Source organism: Pseudorca crassidens, chromosome 2 (genome assembly GCF_039906515.1).
Source record: "Pseudorca crassidens isolate mPseCra1 chromosome 2, mPseCra1.hap1, whole genome shotgun sequence".
Classification (NCBI taxonomy): Eukaryota; Metazoa; Chordata; class Mammalia; order Artiodactyla; family Delphinidae; genus Pseudorca; species Pseudorca crassidens.
Window position 1 is genome coordinate 43,465,459 of NC_090297.1, and position 19,987 is coordinate 43,485,445.

General features: G+C 39.8%; 1 protein-coding gene across 4 annotated transcripts in view; it reads right to left on the reverse strand.

Annotated features, from left to right (window-relative positions):
- The window catches only part of ORC1 (origin recognition complex subunit 1), a 34,205-nt gene that overhangs the window by 13,067 nt on the left and 1,151 nt on the right, over window positions 1–19,987 (reverse strand). For 2 of the 4 annotated variants that reach the window (XM_067726120.1, XM_067726116.1), the window contains exons 2-11: window positions 16,906–17,004; window positions 16,042–16,116; window positions 15,254–15,350; window positions 14,477–14,604; window positions 12,738–12,920; window positions 11,254–11,568; window positions 4,581–4,950; window positions 3,576–3,680; window positions 2,771–2,966; window positions 273–370 (exon numbers count right to left, since the gene is read on the reverse strand). In XM_067726120.1, coding sequence (XP_067582221.1) covers window positions 273–370; window positions 2,771–2,966; window positions 3,576–3,680; window positions 4,581–4,950; window positions 11,254–11,568; window positions 12,738–12,920; window positions 14,477–14,604; window positions 15,254–15,345 — 1,487 coding nt within the window. In that variant the 5' untranslated portion in view covers window positions 15,346–15,350; window positions 16,042–16,116; window positions 16,906–17,004. Of the gene's footprint in view, window positions 1–272; window positions 371–2,770; window positions 2,967–3,575; window positions 3,681–4,580; window positions 4,951–11,253; window positions 11,569–12,737; window positions 12,921–14,476; window positions 14,605–15,253; window positions 15,365–16,041; window positions 16,117–16,905; window positions 17,005–19,987 lie in introns of all 4 variants that reach the window. The other 2 variants (XM_067726117.1, XM_067726119.1) reach the window with 2 other exon arrangements.

Here is a 19,987-nt window from a genome sequence, read left to right on the forward strand (position 1 = left end):
TATTTTGAAAAAGTCCCCACGCAGTTCTAAAGGGTACCGCAACTGAGAAGCAGTGTCCTGACTCATCACCTTCCAACCCTGAGAAAGTGGTGGCAGTGGACTGCAGACTCCTCCCAGAGCCTGTCCACAGTAGCTCACCCAGACACTGCTTGAGGTTTCTTCTTTCTAGACACACACGTTCATCTTACTCTCTACCTTTATTATGTACACCAATGACTACAAAGCACTCCCAGCTCATCTGAATGAAAGCAGGGGCCCCCGAGCGGCGTCACCTCAGCCGGGCCTCCTCCAGCACATTGGTGGGCTCCTGGGCAGCCAGGTTTCGGCTGCGGATCCGGGGAGTGGCGTGACGTGGTGTTCTGGGCTCGGGCTGTATTCAAAAGACAGAACATTTAGATAATCAACAAGGACCTACTGCAGAGTAAAGGGAACTCTACTCAATATTCTGTAATAACCTATATGGTAGGGCTTCCCTGGTGGCGCAGTGGTTGAGAGTCCGCCTGCCAATGCAGGGGACACGGGTTCGTGCCCCAGTCTGGGAAGATCCCACATGCTGTGGAGTGGCTAGGCCCCGTGCTCCGCAATGGGAGAGGCCACAACAGTGAGAGGCCCGGGTACCGCAAAAAAATAAAATAAAATAAAAAATAACCTATATGGTAAAAGAATCTGAAAAAGAATGGATATATGTATATGTATAACTGAATCACTTTGCTGTACACCTGAAACTAACACAACACTGTAAATCACCTATACTCCAAAATAAAAAAAGAGAGAGACAGAACATATTTCAGAAGGAAAAAACAAAGCAAAACTCCATCCAGGATGCATCAGCAAATCTGATTCGTGATGAGCTGATAAAAAGAAAAGAGGTAGTGAATTCCTCTTAGTTCCTTCCTATATAAATTACCAAGATTCTCCCTTTCTCTCCTACATTACATATACATTTTGTTCATCGTCCAAACACAATTTCTTATTTCTAATTTACTATAGTATTAGGATTTGAAAACAATGTCAGTCTGAGGAAAGAATGAATAAAAGTATGGATTAAATACTTTTCAAAGTAAAATACTATCTTCAAAGAAAGGCAAATTATTAAAAAATCCTAAATACTCTGCCCAAATAGGGTACAGTAGCAGCATAAACTGGGTTTGATTCCTAAGATCCTCCTCTATTCTGCCCCCACGAGTTGCATTCACTGATTAATATAAAAAAGCATCTTTAAAAAATATAAATAAAAAACATCTTCCTCTAGCCTTCTTTGAAAATATGGTCAATCTTTAGCTCAGAACTTCCACGATCCACTACACGGTACTGGAAGAAACCTCCCTAGATTTTTCCACTTCGAACCATAGGGTCATTCAGTTTAGGCCCACAGACCGATTTCACCATTCTCTTTTTTTCCTTGCTGCTGGCTCATTAGAGCAGGCCTGCTACCCAGTAGTATTCATGGTGTTTCCACAAAGCACTCCCTTTTGTGGGGGCATTTCACCTACCCACCCTCTGCTTGTAGCCAAGCTATAAAGTGATAGTCTCTACACCTCTTCCCAAACGCAGAACAGCATTTAGACCCTGTTAACAGCTTAACATCTATTAACTCTGGAGAAAACAGGAAAATAATAACAAACCTTGCTGAGAAGGTTTTTTTTTTTTTAAGGAAAAAAAGTGGACTTCTGACTCTTTTATTATGCTAAGAGGCCCCTGCCCCACCCCTAAATCCCTTCTTCTGGGTGGGACCCAGGAGATGCAATCAAACCAGATCATCCGGGTGAGCTATTCTACAAGACTGCCTCGTCCAAAGCCGATCTATTGGATTTCCTTCCCTAAAGGTCTTTTCTTTGACTTCAACCCAAGCCCAATCACATTTTTCTTGATATGGGAAAATGGAGATCAGCTTTAGAAAGGTCCCTAATTAGGCATTTCTAAATTGTTCTAAAGAACAAGATGCGCTACGAAAAATGTTTCCTAATATACTAATGCCCTCACAATAACACTAATAAGTTAATGGCCTTGAAAAGTCATGTGATAATGAAACCAATTTAACTTTGTTTAATCCAAACATTTCTCAAACATGTTTGAACACAGTAAGACCCTCTTTTCTTAATAGCTTTCAATGCTCTGCTAAAGTTCCACAGAAAGCAGAGAGACATCCATTTACCTCTTCCATGTTTCACACAATTCATTCCCAACACCTAGTAGTGCTCCCTATTCCTCAAGTGCATTGAGTGGCACAACAAAACCAATGACACGGAGCACTGACTACACACAAAGCCCTCTGCCAGCTTTCAAGGGAAATGCAAAGATGAGGAGTCCGTTCTTACAGTTCTTGTCCTTCCCTCAGGCAGTCTGGCTATTGGCCATTTGGTTCCGTATCTTAAAAGGAACTTGGACTCAAATTTTATCACTGTCCACTGGGTTCATTTTCAGTCCTAGGGTTCACGTAGAACCTTTCCTCCATGAATACACAGGGAACTTTACTCAATACTCTGTAATAACCTATATGGAAAAAGAATCTAAGAAAGAATGGATATATGTATATATATATAACTGAACCACTTTGCTGTACACCTGAAACACAACATTGTAAATCAACTATACCCCAATATAAAATAAAAATTAAATTTAAAAAAAAAGAACCTTTCCTCCATGAATACTCCAAGTGGCATAGCTTTGAATATGACAGACCTATGCTCAAAACCCAGCTGTTATTAGTTGTGTGACCTCAGTCACCACAATTTCTAAATTACTAGAAATAAACCTAAAAGAACCTTACGGTTTTCTTTGGTGTCTTGGAGGGGGTCTGTAAGGGTGACTTCATGGAAGAGCGTAGGTTCCTGGACACACTGCTGGGTGTTCTCCTTGGAAGAGGGGGTGTGGAAGCCTCTTCCTCCTCACTGTCAGAGTCTGAAATCTCGGCTACCGGCAGAAACTCTTCATCTCCTTGGTCACTTTTACTATTACCTAAAAACCTGAATGGTAGGACACATTATTTTCTGATATTTGATGTCTGAAGTCTACATAAGAAGCTCCTAACAGATCAGTGTGGATTCGAGGTATTGCAGAGTCTCTCCTGCAACGGAGCAATTTCAGATGTGCTCCTCTTCTTGGGCTCTTGCTACCGGGAAGCTCTATTAAGGGCTTTATTTATATTATCTCATTAAACCCTGCACAACTTTGTGACTTGTTTATTATTATTCCCATTTTATAGATGAGGAATCCAAGGTTTAGAAATGTTAAGTAACCTTCCCAAGGTTACACAGATAGTAAATGACAAAGCCCAGGTTCAAATCCAAGTCTATCAGAATCAAAGTTCATGCCCTTAGGCACCACAATAACAGTCTTGCTGGGTGTGACGATTATGGGGCCCTGGGAGCCACCTAAGGCCAGGGCAGTGTTTCTTGCCTCTTTCAAACTATGACGTTTATGTGAAATTAACATAATTCCAGACATACTAGGTAAAGGAGAATTTCCATGGATTAGCAAACAACAAACAAGAAATAAAAAGAGGATTTAAGAAATAGGATTATAGATTTCACAAATGGCAGGATGTTTTTATGCCTGCCAAGCAGCAGTCTTACCTAAGCTGCTGCCTAATCCGATTCAAAGTCAAGAGAGAGCTCTTTCTGCGGATACGACAACGGGGAGTAGAGGTAGCTTCATCCTGAACTGGTTCTTTGGCCTCCCTGCAAGATACCACAGCAAGGTTATGGAAAGCAGTTTGGGGCACCGGGGATCAGCAGCAGGACTAGAAGATAGTCAGGTAGCCTGATTGGCTCCTATTCTTTCTGCAGCTACTTTGGAAGGAGCTAATCACACTGTGCTAAAAAGTCTGTAACTGAAGTTTGACTCAAACCCAGAGATTAAAGTTTGCCAAAAGCTTATCATTTAAATCAGACTCATCACCTCTCCCAACTAGAGATCAGAACATACTAATCCTAGGCAGAGTTTCTTATCCTTTTTTAATTTCTGACATATCAATGAATTTACTGTCCACTCAAGGTTAGCAGAAATGCAGCCATATTTTCAATACAAAGCATTTATCAAGCAAACTAGGTAAGCCAGGTGCTGCAGTTTCTGAGCAGGAAACATTGCCATTTCAGGCTCGTCACATTCCCTGTGCAGCCCATTATTTATAAACATCGCCCAATGTCAAACTGCAGAGTCTTTTCTAGATGCATTATCTTCTTGTACTGTATGTATTTGAAAATGGCTTCCAGTTTAAAAGAAAAAAACCCAAAAACCTAAGAAAATCACTGTTAAAATGTGGCAAAGAGCCACAGCAAGTAATGAAATCCAGGACTGTGAAGCAGTTCAGGTTTGGGAAATTATCTTCTGGAGCCGTGATCCCCAAAGGACAGCTGGGTATATCAGAATCACCCAAAGAGCATCTCAAAATGCAGATTCCTGGGCCCAACGCTTGGAGGTTGATTTCCTACATCTAGGGAAAGGCTTAGAAATCTGTATTTTGGAAAAGCTGGTGATTCTGTGACACAGGCAGATTTATCAGCTGTGACCCACACTTTTCACATCATGTGAAGGATCTCGATTTGCTCTGTGGGAGGCAGGGAAGCATCCCCAGTTACCTCTTTTTGATGTTTTCTGGTTTCAGAATCACAGAAGGCACCACCAAGGATTTCTGTCCCCCCCTGACAGGAGTAAATGTTCTTTCTTCACTAGTCTCTATCGTTTTCAAAGCTGGGACTCGAGTTCTCAGGATCATGCAACCATCAGGTGAAGCCTTCTTGTCATCCTCGGCCCAACACTGCTGAATCTCTCCAGCTTTCTCTGGGGTTTTCAGAGCTGCAGATGAGTTCTGAGGACCATCAGGCTGAGACCTCTTTGAAGGCGAGGTGATCTCAGAGAAGGCCACTTTCCGTTTCATTCTTCCAGGAGACTCCAACGAGGCCCATGAAGTCTGCTGGGAAATCCTAGTGTTATGTGTCCTAGGGAAACCTAAGTTCAAGAGAAATCACCATAGACAATGTGTGAATTTTATAACTAGCACTATATACACACCTAATATCTTTATAGATAAACTCATTCACTGAGTGATACAAAGACATGAATTATCCATATTTTGAATTATTCTATGCTTTCTTTTCCTGTGCCAGGTAGCTCTTATTATTTTTAGTCTCTCTCTTAAATTCTACGAGTAATTTTGCTAGCTAGAACCATAAGCCAACAGTTAAATGAGCCTTTATAGATAAATGTTCAGGTCAGGTTTTCTGTGAAGTAATCTACCAGAAGAGTGGTTCTCAACCAGGGTGATACTGCACATCCTCAGGCCCCATTCAACAACATCTGAAAAAATTTATACCAATGAGACTCTGTTGAGTAATACCAAGTCCTAGATTTTTCTTAACCCAGATTATATCTACCAACAGAGAGAAGATGGGTCCCCGGGGGTGGGGGTGGGGGGTAACCAACTGGGTTCTAAGAATACACAGAGCCACATTTGGATCTGCTCCTCTCTCACCATGACCAAAGGCACCAAGAACCTGGACATTCATTCACAGATAGCAATTGAGCTATTAAAAGATATGTGGGACTTCCCTGGTGGCTCAGTGGTTAAGAATCTGCCTGCCAATGCAGGGGACATGGGTTCGATCCCTGGTCTGGGGAGATCCCACATGCTGCGGAGCAACTAAGCCCGTGCACCACAACTACTGAGCCTGCGCTCTAGAGTTCACAAGCCACAACTACTGAGCCTGCACACCACAACTACTGAAGCCCACATGCTCTAGGGCCCTCATGCCGCAACTACTGAGCCTGCGAGCTGCAACTACTGAAGCCCACGTGCCTAGAGCCCTTGCTCTGCAACAAGGACGCCACCGCAATGAGAAGCTCGTGCACCACAATGAAGAGTCGCCCCTGCTCGCTGCAACTAGAGAAAGCCCGCATGCAGCAACGAAGACCCAACGCAGCCAAAAGTAACAGGGCAGATGATACACATAAACGTCTATAGTATGAAGTTTAAAAATTGTCCTAAAGCACCTAAGTGCTAATAAACGTGGCTTTTGAGACAGACCTTGAAAGAAAGGCAAAATTTCAACAGAGTTGAAGGGGGAAGGAGGGGAATAAGTGGAGAGAATAAATGAGATTGATGTGAGCTAAGGCAACGAGGCAGGAAAGCACTGGGCAGAGGAGTTCACTTTAGTCACAGCACAGGGTGTGTGTGGAATAGCTGCAGACAAGGTAAGAAGTCATCTAGTACCTGTGTGGTAAATATGAGGGTAACTCATGTCTAGATTAATGTAAAAATGTCCCAAAGTCCTAGTCTCCCTCATGCCTCATTTCCCCATCTTTCTGTCAAAAACAATCCAAAATATTTTCATCATATCTGCCTCATCTAATTATGTAACTGTGTCAAGTTTAAATTTTTTACCCTAACTTTCAAGGTCCTACAAAATCAACAGTGAAAAAAACACTCAATTATTTCTAAATGGTGGTATTACAAATTATTTCTCTAGTAGTCTTCTGCATTTCCAAAATGGTTTATATGTTTATATTCAGCTCCTAAACATTTGTATTCTTGATAGCTCCTACTAAGGAGCTATCAAGAATGCAAATAACTTATACTCAATGAACTTGGCACATAAATAGAAAAATTAAGGACACATAATAGGATGAGGATGAGCTCTCAGAACAGCCATGGAGTACCTTTCAGATATATCATTAGTGAAAAAAGTTAAAATGGAAAAGAATACATCCAGTATAATACCCTACTGGGTAAGAAAGAATGGGAAATAAAACTATAATAAAATAAAAATTATATGCATGTTTGTATATGACTGTGTGTATATATGTCTGTGTGTGTTTTGATTTATCTGTTGATATTTGCAAAAACCAAAGGAAAAATAAACCAGAAACTGATAAAATTGATTACCTACAAAAGATGAGGTAGAAACAGGGAGCAAGGGTAAAGAAAGGAATGGGGCTTATCTGAGTACACTTGTCTTAAATAGTTTTGACTCTTTAACTATGCTAATGTTTTAAATGTTTTGAAAATCAAAGATGGGAAAAGCCCTAGAATTAAACAGAAATGAAAGAACCTAACTGTATATCACCAATAAAATAACCATTGGTGGAAGAAAAAAATTTAATCAAAGTAACATTACTCCCTCAGTGGAATATATTCTAAAGGCATAAAAACTGCAAATCAATTTTGATTTGGAATTATGGAATGTGGGAAGGATGGAAAGAACCCCATAGTATAGATTAGAAGTATGAGTATGAATTTAAAGAGTTTTAATACTATAACAAATATATATATATATATATTTCTTAACTCCTCCACTAAGGATCTAAAAGCAATGTCACCTTAGTAGCTAAGCTCTTGAAGAATTAGCTAATTACAGGGCTTAACATCACTAATCATTAGAGAAATGTAACAATGACATACTACCTCACACCTATTAGCATAGCTACAATCAAAACCACAGAAAATAACAATATAAAACAACATAATAACAAGATCTAAATAGTTGGTGACAATGTGGGGAAATGGAACTCTTGTGTGTTACTGATAAGAATGTAAAATGATGCAGCTGCTATGGAAGAGTACGGTGGTTCCTCAAAAAATTAAACAGAAAGGAAATTTTACCCCAAATAGCCAAAGCAATCTTGAGAAAGAAAAACAAACCTGGAGGCATCACAATCCCTGATTTGAAACTATATTACAAAGCTACCGTAATCTAAACAGTATGGTTTTGGCACACACAGATCGATGGAACAAAATAGAAAGCCCAGAAACAAACTCACATATATATGACCAATTAATTTACAACAAAGGAGCCAAGAACATACAATAAGGAAAGGACAGACTCTTCATTAAATGATGCTGGAAAAATTGGACAGAAGAATTGAAACGTGCAGAAGAATGAAACTGGACTACTATCTTACATCATACACAAAAATTAATTCAAAATGGATTAAAGACTTGAATGTAAGGCTTGAAACCATACAACTCTTAGATGAAAACACAGGTGGTCATAAGCTCCTTGACATGGATCTTGATGATGATTTTTTGGATCTGACACCAAAAACAAAGGCAACGAAAGTAAAAACAAACAAGTGGGACTACACCAAACTAAAAAGCTTCTGGACATCAAGGAAACCACCAACAAAATGAAAAGGCAACCTACTGAATGGGAGAAAATATTTGCAAATCAAATATCTGATAAGGGGTTAATATCCAAAGTATATCAAGAACTCATACAATAGCAGGAAAACAAACAATGAGATTAAAAAATGGACAGAGGACCCGAATAGACATTATTCCAAGTGAAGCTATGCAGATGGCCAATAGGTACACGAAAAGGTGCTCAATGTCACTAATCATCAGAGAAATGAAAATCAAGATGAAGTATCACCTCACACCTGTCAGAATGGCTATCATCAGAAAGAAAACAAATAACAAGTGTTGGCGAGGATATGGAGAAAAGGGAACCCTTATGCACTGTTGGTGGGAATGTAAATTGGTGCGGCCACTATGGATAACAGTATGGAGGATCCTCAAAAAGCTAAAAATAAAACTACCATATGAGGGACTTCCCTGGTGGCGCAGTGGTTAAGAATCCGCCTGCCAATGCAGGGGACACAGGTTTGAGCCCTGGTCCAGGAAGATCCCACATGCTGCGGAACAACTAACCCTGTGCACCACAACTAATGAAGCCAGCGTGCTCTAGGGCCTGTGTGCTGCAACTACTGAAGCCCACACACCTAGAGCCTGTGTTCCGCAACAAGAGAAGCCACCGCAATGAGAAGCCCATGCACCACAACAAAGAGTAACCCCCACTCACCGCAACTAGAAAAATCCGCGCGCAGCAACGAAGACCCAATGCAGCCAAAAATAAATAAATAAATTTATTTAAAACAAACAAAAAACTACCATATGATCCAGCAATTCCACTTTTGCATACTTATCTGAAGTAAACAAAAACACTAACTTGAAAAGACAAATGCACCCCCATGTTCACTGTAGCATTATTTCCAATTGCCAAGATATGGAAACAACCTAAATGTGCATCAATGGATGAATGGATAAAGAAAATATGGTATGTGGGACTTCCCTGGTGGTCCAGTGGCTAAGATTCCGCACTCTCAATGCAGGGGGCCCGGGTTCAATCCCTGGTCAGGGAACTAGATCTCTCATGTCACAACTAAGAGTTAGCATGCCATAACTAAAGATCCCTCATGCTGCAACTAAAGATCCCACATGATGCAAATAAGATCCCATGTGTTGCAGCTAAGACCCACGGAGCCAATTAAATAAATAAATATTTTTAAAAAAAGAAATAAATGAAGCCAATCTTACATAAACTTTAAAAAAATAAAAGAAAATGTGGTATGTATATACAATGGAATATTACTCAGCCATAAAAAGGAAGGAAATCTTGTTATTTCTGACACAGATAGACCTTGAGGGCATTATGCTAAGTGAAATAAATCACACAGAGAAAGACAAAATACCATAGGATTTCACTTATATATGGAATCTAAATTAAAAAACAAAAACAAAAATGAAAACCAAGCTCATAGATACAGAGAACAGATTGGTGGTCGTCAGAGGCAGTGGTTGAGGAATTGGGCAAAATGGGTTAAGGTAGCCAAAAGGTACAAACTTCCAGTTATAAAATAAATAAGTCATGGGGATGTAATGTACAGCATGGTGACTACAATTAATACTGTGTTGCATGTTTGAAAGTTGCTAAGAGAGTAAATCTTAAAAGTTCACATCACAAGACAAAAAACTGTAACTATGTATCATGACAGATGTTTCTTTTTTTTTAAATTGAAGTATAGTTGATTTACATTGTTGTGTTAGTTTCTGGTATATAGCAAAGTGATTCAGTTCTATATATATATATTCTTTTCCATTATGGTTTATCACAGGATGTTGAATATAGCTCCCTGTGCTGCCCAATAGAACCTTGCTGTTTATCTATTTTATATATAGTACTTTGTATCTGCTAATCTCAAACTCCTAATTTACCCTTCCCCCACCCCCTTTCCCCATTGGTAACCATAAGTTTGTTTTCTATGTCTGTGGATCTGTTTCTGTTTTGTAAATAATTTCATTTGTGTCATATTTTAGATTCCACATATAAGTGATGTTATATGGTAGTTGTCTTTCTCTGACTTACTTCACTTAGTATGATGATTTCTAGGTCCATCCATGTTGTTGCAAATGGCATTATTTCATTCTTTTTTATGGCTCAGTAGTATTCCTTTGTATACATATATATACAAATATATCACATCTTTATCCATTCATCTGTCAATGGACATTTAGGTTGTTTCCATGTCTTGGCTATTGTAAATAGTGCTGCTATGAACACTGGAGTGTATGTATCTTTTCAAATTAGAGTTTTCTCCAGATATATACCCAGGAGTGGGATTGCTGGATCACATGGCAACTGTATTTTTAGTTTTTTAAAGAACCTCCATACTGTTTTCCATAGTAGCTGCACATATGGTGATGGATGTTAGTTAAACTTACTGTGGTAATCATCTCACAATATATACAAATATCAAATCATTATGTTGTATACATGAAACTAATATGTTATAATGCTAAATGTCAATTATATCTCAATTTTTTAAAAAAGGAAATTTTGACACATGCTACAACATGATGAATCTTGAGGACATTATACTAACTTTATTAAACCAGTCAGAAAAGAATAAATACTGTATGATTCCACTTACATGAGGTATCTGGAGAAGTCAAATTCAGAGACAAAAAGTAGAATGGTGGCTACCAGAGGAAGGGGCATGAGGGAATGGGAAGTTATTGCTTAATGGTTGGAGAGATTGTTTCAGAAGATGATGGGGATGGTTATACAACAATGTGAATGCACTTAATGCCACTAAACTGTACATTTAAAAATGATTAAAATGGGGCTTCCCTGGTGGCGCAGTGGTTCAGAGTCCGCCTGCCGATGCAGGGGACACAGGTTCATGCCCCAGTCCGGGAAGATCCCACATGCAGCAGAGCGGCTGTGCCCGTGAGCCATGGCCGCTGAGCCTGCGCTCCGCAACGGGAGAGGCCACAACAGTGAGAGGCCCACGTACCGCACAAAAAAAAAAAAAAAAAAAGATTAAAACGGTAAATCTTATGTGATATATATTTCAAGAGACGTCCAATTAGTACTTGGCTCACTGCTGCACTAACTCAATACTATAGCATGAATTAATATTTTATCATTTTCCTTTAGCCTCAGTATTGCCCACTGTGACCCATTTTACACTTACTGCTGAGCTCCAGCCTCTTCCTTGCCCTTGGGGTGACAGGATGGGAAGGAGTTTGGCGAGATTTGGAGGTGGAGTGCCTTGATTCAATCCTTTTGACCACATGTTCTGCTGTGGTCCAAGAAGGGCTTTCTGTACTTTTAGTTTTGGCTTCCATGGACTTCTGGCATCTAGGGTTGCCTTCTTGTAGCTTATCCAACTGTGCAAATAGTTCTGGAGGTAGTGGTTTGAATTTTTTCTCATTCCAAGATAGTTTAACAAAGAATGTCTTCTCATTTTTCAGATCCATAGGTATCACTTCATCTGGGGCTAAAGCTACTACCTGAATTTAGGAAGTATGGATGATATAAAGAAATAAGAACCCAAAGAGTCAACGAAGGCTCTATGAGAGCTATGATTAAAGAGCATTTAAGTCTGCATTCTTAACCTGGAACAATTACTTTTCTAAACAAAAGAGGCATGGACATGGCATAGCATATTTCCACAGAGTCCTCCTTGCTGATATCCATATCTCATGTTTTCTTTTCTAGTCCATTCTATTCACCCATGCCAAGTTTCCCCATAAAAACTTCTCTAAGCATGCCCCCCTGCTCAATAGTCTACAATGGCTACCCACTCTGCAAGATCAGATTACTTAAACTGATTTTCACTACCTTCTAAAATCTGACCCCACTTTACCTCCTGTGTGCTCAGTGCTCTTCAAAAGGGCTTCCCACCACTAGTCGAGCTTGGCTTGTCACAGTCCTGCTCATTCCCACCATTGTGCTCCTGCCTAAACATGCCCCCTACCTTTCCAAATCCACCCATCTTGCTGCTTCAACTTCTACATCTGCCTTTCACCTCTTCACTCATTTAACTCAGAGATAAATTATTCTGTGGCACATGATATGCTGGGCCCATAGAGTAGAAAAATCTGACTATAGTCATGCCAAGCCATGGTCTCCCTGCCCTACCAACCACCTAGTCACCATGTGACCACACTTCACATCCGGATCTAATCCCATTTTGGGGGCCTAAAGTAGCTTGAGAAATAACCCATATCCTAGTCTCCAAACCAGTGTCTCAATTCAGCCTACAACTCTTTAAACCTGATTTATCATAAAATCTCATAACACACGTTTGCCTGGAGCAATTACACTCCTTGTACTGATTCACTCAAGGTGAAGTCCTCATTTAAGCAAGGATATTCAGCCTCAAAGTGCTTTATGCCTGCCACAATCACAGCTAAATATAATTTCCCACTGAGATACACCTGCTAAGTCCTGCTCATCCCTCAGGTCACAACGTAATGTCACTTCCTCCAGGAGGCTCCTAACACATGGTAAGTGCTCTCGATAAATATTTGTTGTTGAAAGGAAGCAGGCAGGCAAGCAGAGGAGGTGACAAACAGGAAAAATGCGTTTCCGTGAGGTAAATGAGAGCCAGTAATAAGCTTAGGAATCAGCCAGAAATAAGCTTCAGGATAGAACTGAGGATCAAGGCATCACCTACCTGCACGTGGCCAATGATGGTCTCGGCATTAATGTTGCTGTTACAGGCAGGGTAATCATACCAGAATATCTCTTGTGCATCAGGCTTCCGGCCCAGCAAATGCTGTTTACAGACAGGGACTTCACAGAACCGGATAAACCATTGTACTCGAGCACGTTTCTTGGAATAAGGTTCAGAATCTAGGGAGGGGTAGATGGAAAAGGTAAGGTTGAAGATAATAAACGTTATCTTAATCCTCACAGTAATCCTACAAGGTAGGTACTATGGCTGTCTCCCTTTTACCGGTGAAGTGATCACATTTCAGGGCCCTTAAATAATTTGTCAAAGGTCACAAGACGAACCAGCGGCAATCTGACTACACCCAGCACCCACGTTCTTCTCACTTTGCTCCACGTCCAAATGGTGCTATCGGTCATCACATAAATTGTATGAGGCATTTGAGAGGAGCAATTCTAATCACAGTTACTGAACAAATTTTGCAAATCAAAACAAAACTCCTAGCAAGACTCAGAGCATCAGCCACTGAGATGACTTCTGGCAAACATATGCTTGCAATCTTCAGCTTTATCATCATAATATACCATTAACATCACTCCATACCAGTGTTAGCTCCAAGTGAAAGGACATGTACTCATTAGTGCCACCATCATCACTGCCTCTTCTCTTCCTTAGCTCTCTTCAGAGAAAGACTGAAGCCATCCAATGTAGCACAATACATGGTTCTAAAATCTATACACAAAGGCCCAAACCTCAAATACAAAAGCCCATCCTGCTGATGTGCTCTGCCTGGTGGATGTTAGTTTGATGAAGTTTTCCTCCATACTTGTTGAATATCCTCCCTATCTCTATAATGTAAAGTACCTTCATCCACTCTATCAGTTCCTTCTTTTAGGCATACAAACTGCCACAGGACTAGGACTAACTTCCACATACGCCTCTCCTAGCTTTGGAAAGAAGCAGTTTTGTAATAGTTTAAATTACTATCCTTTTTCATCTTCCTTTCGGAGTTCCACTCCATTCCCACTTTTCTGTGCTCTTCTCTGGTCTGCAGAGGGCTAACAGCTGAGAAAATCAGCTACGGCTGTGAGTGTGGCCTTGCAGGCACCAGTTCACACTACCTTCCCTTTTGCTCCTCTAGCCTTAAGGGTAGTACTGGCTTTCTGCACTTACTGATCTCTGGGAAACACCACTGTTTGCTTCTCCAGCCTTTTCAACACTTATACACAAGTCCCTCTGGGTAAATAAAACACCTAAAGTGTTTCTGTTTTTCTGACTGAACGTCAATCAAGTGATACACCTACCCAATCCAATTTACTGCCTCCCTAGTAAAAGTAACTTTGCATTTGCAAAGTTACTAACTTCCTCATGCCAAAATTTAAGGACACGTCTCTACTAGAGTGCAAATCACCTATTATTTCCTTTCCTCCTTCTTCCTAAATCCATCCTTTCTCTCCACTCCAACAATCCTGCCTTCATGGCCATTCTTACCCCCTCCTAAAAATAATGCAAAAGCTAAATTCTTGAGCCCTCCATTCCCATTTTTACCCAATATTGCTCTAGTGAGCAAGGACATTCACTAGGTGGAAGAGGGTACAGCTGGTGCTTAAGTGAGCCCATAGGCACACCCTATATACTGCTATGAACAGAAGAATCAGTAACCACCCCTGTTCCCACCACGGAGCACTTCCCAATCATTAGTGACAAGGAATACTTTTCATTCCAGCCCCAAACTCACCGTCTTCAAACAACTCAACCAATTTAGCAACATACGGATTTTCATCATCATCCCCTTCAATCAACACAAACTGTCCAACCTGGAGGTCAATCTCAGGCAAACGACCTTCTATTTTCACACTCATTTCTCTAGGAAATAACAGAGAAACATGTTAGGAAATCTCTTAGGGTGGGCCAAGCTCTTCAGACCCCTGGGCACAGAGGAATATGCTCTGTAACTAGAAAACCCCCTGAATAGTTTCTCTCTTCTGACCAATCCTACTAGAAACCAATTTACCAGTAAAATCACAAGCAAGAGTAGATAACATGAATTGAATGAATTGTTTTAGCATGGGTGATTAATCCAGAGGACTTAGGATGAACCCTAACTTCTCTCAGTTATTGACAAAGAACAACAAAGGCTTCCTAAGACATGAAAGCCGCCCAGTAAAAACATCAGATTGTTCAGAGATGTCTTGGGCTAAGAGGATGTAGTAACAACATCCATCCTACCCTGTTATCATGCAGAGTTATACAGAACCTATCTTAAATAGATATGACATTATCATACATATCAAATTTTATTAACCTGACATAATATCTTCCTGTATCACTAGCTGCTATATTTATGCTAACATCTTCTTTCATCAAACAAACCCACACCCCCTTACAATCAATTCATATTCACTGTCCCTCAATCCTCAACCTATAGTACCTAAAACACCCTGGATACAAGTTATTAACAGCTCAGCTTGAAGAAGCTATTAGTTCCAGTCCACCAAAGGACTCTATCACTCACTTGTAGGTTTGGTAGTGCAGTTTTCGATCCAATGGCTTGCCAATCCATGAATAAGTTTGTCTGGTCCTCAGCCTTGTAGGACGGTAGGCCATGGCTCCTGTGTAAAAGTCACTAACTCTGAGTTAACATGACATGCTCTGATGGATTCTAGGGACCAGTCCCTGCTTTCAATGGGTTCAGCCTTCTTTTCTGCCCCTGCTACACTCCCACACATTTTAGACTTAGGAAAAAAAAAACTTTTTTGAGGAAAAAGTCAAGCTCTGTGAAGATCAAACACAGGCAATTCAATATCATCTGGTACTATGCCTTATCTCTTCCTATCCAGGGAAACAGAAAGGTCAAAATGTAAAAAACTATAGATGTTTAGAAGTACTTACTAGGTACAAGACACAATGATAGATGTGAAACATCTAATAATGTGAAACTAAAAGACAGTGATACAGTAGTTGTAAGTATCTTTATAACATTTATAATCTAGGTAGGGATAAAATATAAACACACGAAAGGACAACTAACAGTGCAAAGAGCCAAGAGAAAGCCAGAGAGACTACTGCAAGGTAGAGGACCAGGCTTGTGACTGTTCAGGGAGGAACGATTTCTTAAAGGGGTTTTCTAAAATGAATGTTAAATAATGGGTAGCTATTGCTAAGATGGATGAAATGAGGGTTTCCAAGGGATGGAGGCAAAAACATGCAAGGGGCATTTGGGGGAATGGCAATGGATTTTATCAAATGTATCATTCCACTTACCTTAAAAACAAAACAAAACAAAACCCCAGGGTCACTAACCTGTTCTGCTCTGGCAGTTGGAAGCGGTCTTTTTCTTTGCAGCTGATAGGTCCTAGATATTAATATTGTGAATAGCTGAAAAGAAACAACTGTATTAAAGTACATGGGAAAAAAGACATTTTTACTGACAATTCTGAAATGAGAATGAAAACTCCAAACATATTTGACAATCCTCTTTACAATATGGAAGCTACAATCTATGAGTCCTAATAATAATGCCAACTCATTATCTTAAGTTTAAGTTATTAAGAAAACAATCCTTTCCTCTAAATTCAATGCCTTTCTTATAGAGCTAAAGTTTGACAAAACTGGGGTTTAAAAAAATTTTTTTTTTAAATCCAGTCTGACAGAATTTCTCTGAATTACTGATAGAGGGACCAATAATTTCAGTCCATGTTGAAAACAACAGAATTAGAATAGCATTATTGACATCCTGATTAAATAATCTGGTTTCCTAAAGTCAGTAGCATTATGTCCTACATTCTACTTGGGAACATTCTGACCCATAAGATTTTCTGCTTTTAAAAAAGGTATTTTTTAATATAATTTGAGGAAACTAATTAGCAAAAAGAAGATACTGAATCATTAGTAAATGCACAGCTTACAAATGATGCCTGAATGATCACTATTAAGAACATTTAGAGTAGGATTCACAGCACAGTATTATTAAAATCAATCTAATTTTAATTAAATACATTGTAGAAATGAACAAACAGCAGACTGATGAGTTAAAACAAGTAGGAGACTTGTGCTCAAGTAAAAATGCATTTGGACTCATTATATGTAATAATCTTTTGGCAAAAACTTAGTAAAAGTGTTTGAATCTCAATAAATGTTCAAGTAAATATATTAACTCTAACTTACCTTCAATATACGTTCCTTTTAATGGAAGAGGTAACATGGAACTATCAGTAAACTTGTAACTTTTCACCTTTCCGCGATGAAATCAGGCAAAATAGGCTACTGAGATACAGACAAAAGATGCAAGTAAATAAGCTCCATCGTTAAAAAAAATTGGAATATCGCTGAGAGTGCTTTGTAGTAAAGTGGACTCTCCCAACACATTTTCTACAATTCTCGAATAATCTAACTGCAGGATAAATGCTCTGATTTGTCACAGTGTCTATGATATTTGATAACACTGGCACAAGGATCGCACTTTTTCAAACTAAAAGCTGGCATACAGAAGGGCCATCTCCATACTCCTAAGGTACTCATGTATACCTAAGGTCATCAAATCCATGCTTTCAACACCTTTAAATAGAAACCGTATTTTAGTTACTAAAGCATGCACCCTCTTTCAAAAACTAAGCCAAGATAAAATTTAACACTCCTTTTCTAGATCATGAGCTGTGTTCACTGAGACCAGTATAAGCATATATGCGTGCAAAGCTGGATGATTTACCAAAGGGTGAGAAGGCAGGGGTATCGGAAGGCTCTCTGGTCCTGGACCACATAACCTGCCTCAACTCAGCCTGTCACTATGCTCCAGGCCTGCTTTTCCAAACCTCAAACAGACCGAGGTTGTTAGTGCCCTCAGACTTACACAGTTGCTGTTCTCTCTTCCTGAATATCTTTGCAGGGATGGCTCAGGTCTCAGCTCCAGTGAAACTTCCTCAGATAGGCCTTCACTGATACCCAATGGAAAGTTACTCGCCACCCCCTTATACTACTGCCTAAGGTCATGTTCTATTGCACCGACCTATTATCAAAGCCATAAACATTATATTACTTTCTTATTTGTTGTACTTCCTACATCAGAATGTTAAATTCTAAAAGAGCAGGGATCTTGGGACCTTGTCTGTCTTGTTCATAACTGCGTCCCCAGGGCCTAGGTTAGGACTTCACACATAATAGCTGAACAAATTAATGAACGAACTGGGTTTTTTTGTTTTTTTAAATTTTTTGGCCGTGCCAAGCGGCACGTGGGATTTAGTTCCCCAACCAGGGATTGAAGCCACACCCCCTGCATTGGAAGCATGGAGTCTTAACCACTGGACCGCCAGGGACGTCCTGAATGAACTGTTTGTAAAAAAATCATTAGGACAATACCAAGTGTGGTAAGGATGTAGAGCAGCCAAAACTCTCATACACTGCTGGAGGGCATGTAAATTGGTAAAACCACTTTGGAAATTTGGCAGTATATATACTCAAGCTGAACATATGTATATCCTATGACCCAGTAATTCCAACAGAATATACCCAACAGAAAAACAAACATATCATCAAAAGACATGAACCAGAATGTTCATAGCAGCACTATACAGCAATGAAATGAAACCACCAACCACAACTGCACACATGTGGGGAAAATCTCACAAAATAACAATGAGCTAAAGAAATGAGACGCCAAAAGAATACATACTATACTGATTCCATTTACACAAAGGTCAAAAACAGGTAAAAGTAACCTATGGTGTTAGAAGTCAGAATAGAAGGAAACCCTGGTGACTGAAAGGAAGCACAGTGGGGGAGTGGAGTGCTTCTGGGATGCTGGACATGTTGTTTCTTGAACTGGATGCTGGTTACACAGGTATGTTCTCTTCAAGAAAACTCACTGAGCTGTATATGACTTGTGCATTTTCTATATGCAGGTTGTTTTTCCATGAAAAGTTCAAAAAATTAATCAGGAGTCCTTCTGAAGAGGCAGCATAAGGAAATCATAGTATATATCAGGCCTCTTTGCACTGTTACACCACTTTCCTACCCTCGACCCAGCACTGCATCTCATCCACCGTAAGCAAAAAGGTTCCCCAACAGCGGTGATGAATGGAGTGGAAAGGCAGGCCAGACTTGGCCTAGCAAAGGCTTTGGCTTCTAGGAGATACCCACTACAGGCTCCTAATGTTGCAGATACCAGAAATCTGGAACATGCACACTACCCAGTCCAGGAGCCACACCCAAGGAAAACAGATAAGGGAGTTGCAGTAAAAATAATGATAGCAGATATTTATTGATCCAGTAAGACAGAGGTAGAACCAAAACTCTTGATACGTTTATCTCATTTAATCCTCACAATAATCCTAGAACAATGCTAGTCCATACTAAGTGCAAGGCAGGCACTCAGTAATAAATATTTGCTGAATAAAAGGTAGATGCTATTAGCACTTCAAGATGGCAAGTTGTCCCAGTGTTATACAGGATAGCACATGCTTAATTCAAACCCCGAGCAGCTGGATTCCAATGACTGTGCTCTTAAGCACTTACCTTAGAACACCTTGTGTGAAAGTAGATAATGTTAATACATGTCTAAGACAGCTTGCTTCTGGTATTCTTATTACAATAAACCAGGCTTCCCAGCCACTGACTGAAAGGTCAAATGGGCCTTAATTTCCTTACCCACAAAATGGGGATATTGGATTGGTGGAAAAGATCATTCGGGAACTTCCATAAGATGTTACGGAAAACCCAAACGAACTTTTTGGCCAAACGAATAGAAACTTTCTTTTATTCAACCAATATTTATTTATTAATCATCCATTCTGTACCAGGCACTATTCTAGAATTACTGAGGATTAAGTGAGAAAATGCAAAATGGTCAATTCACTTCCCCAGTCCCTTGCATTTATGTGTAAGGGACAGTGATTCTTTTTTTTTTTTTAATAATTTGATGAATGTTATGAAACACATACAATTCACACAAAATTTTGCATTTAATTTCAGGGAATTCATAAACCTTCTAAAGTCCATATATCGCCCTTTGTTACATTAAAATCTGTTGCAGAGGGACTTGATAAACATGATCTCACACCAGAAACCTCCAATGGCATTCACAACCACCCAATACAGCAGGGAAGAGGGTACCACTTTTACAGATAACTAAAATCGAAAACTGCCATATCCGATCATTGCAATTTGCAGATAGTCCAAGATAAGAATCTCGCATCTCACGCCTCTAAGTCCAGTGCTTTTTCCAACTGTCAAAATAGAATGCCCTTCTCTTCAT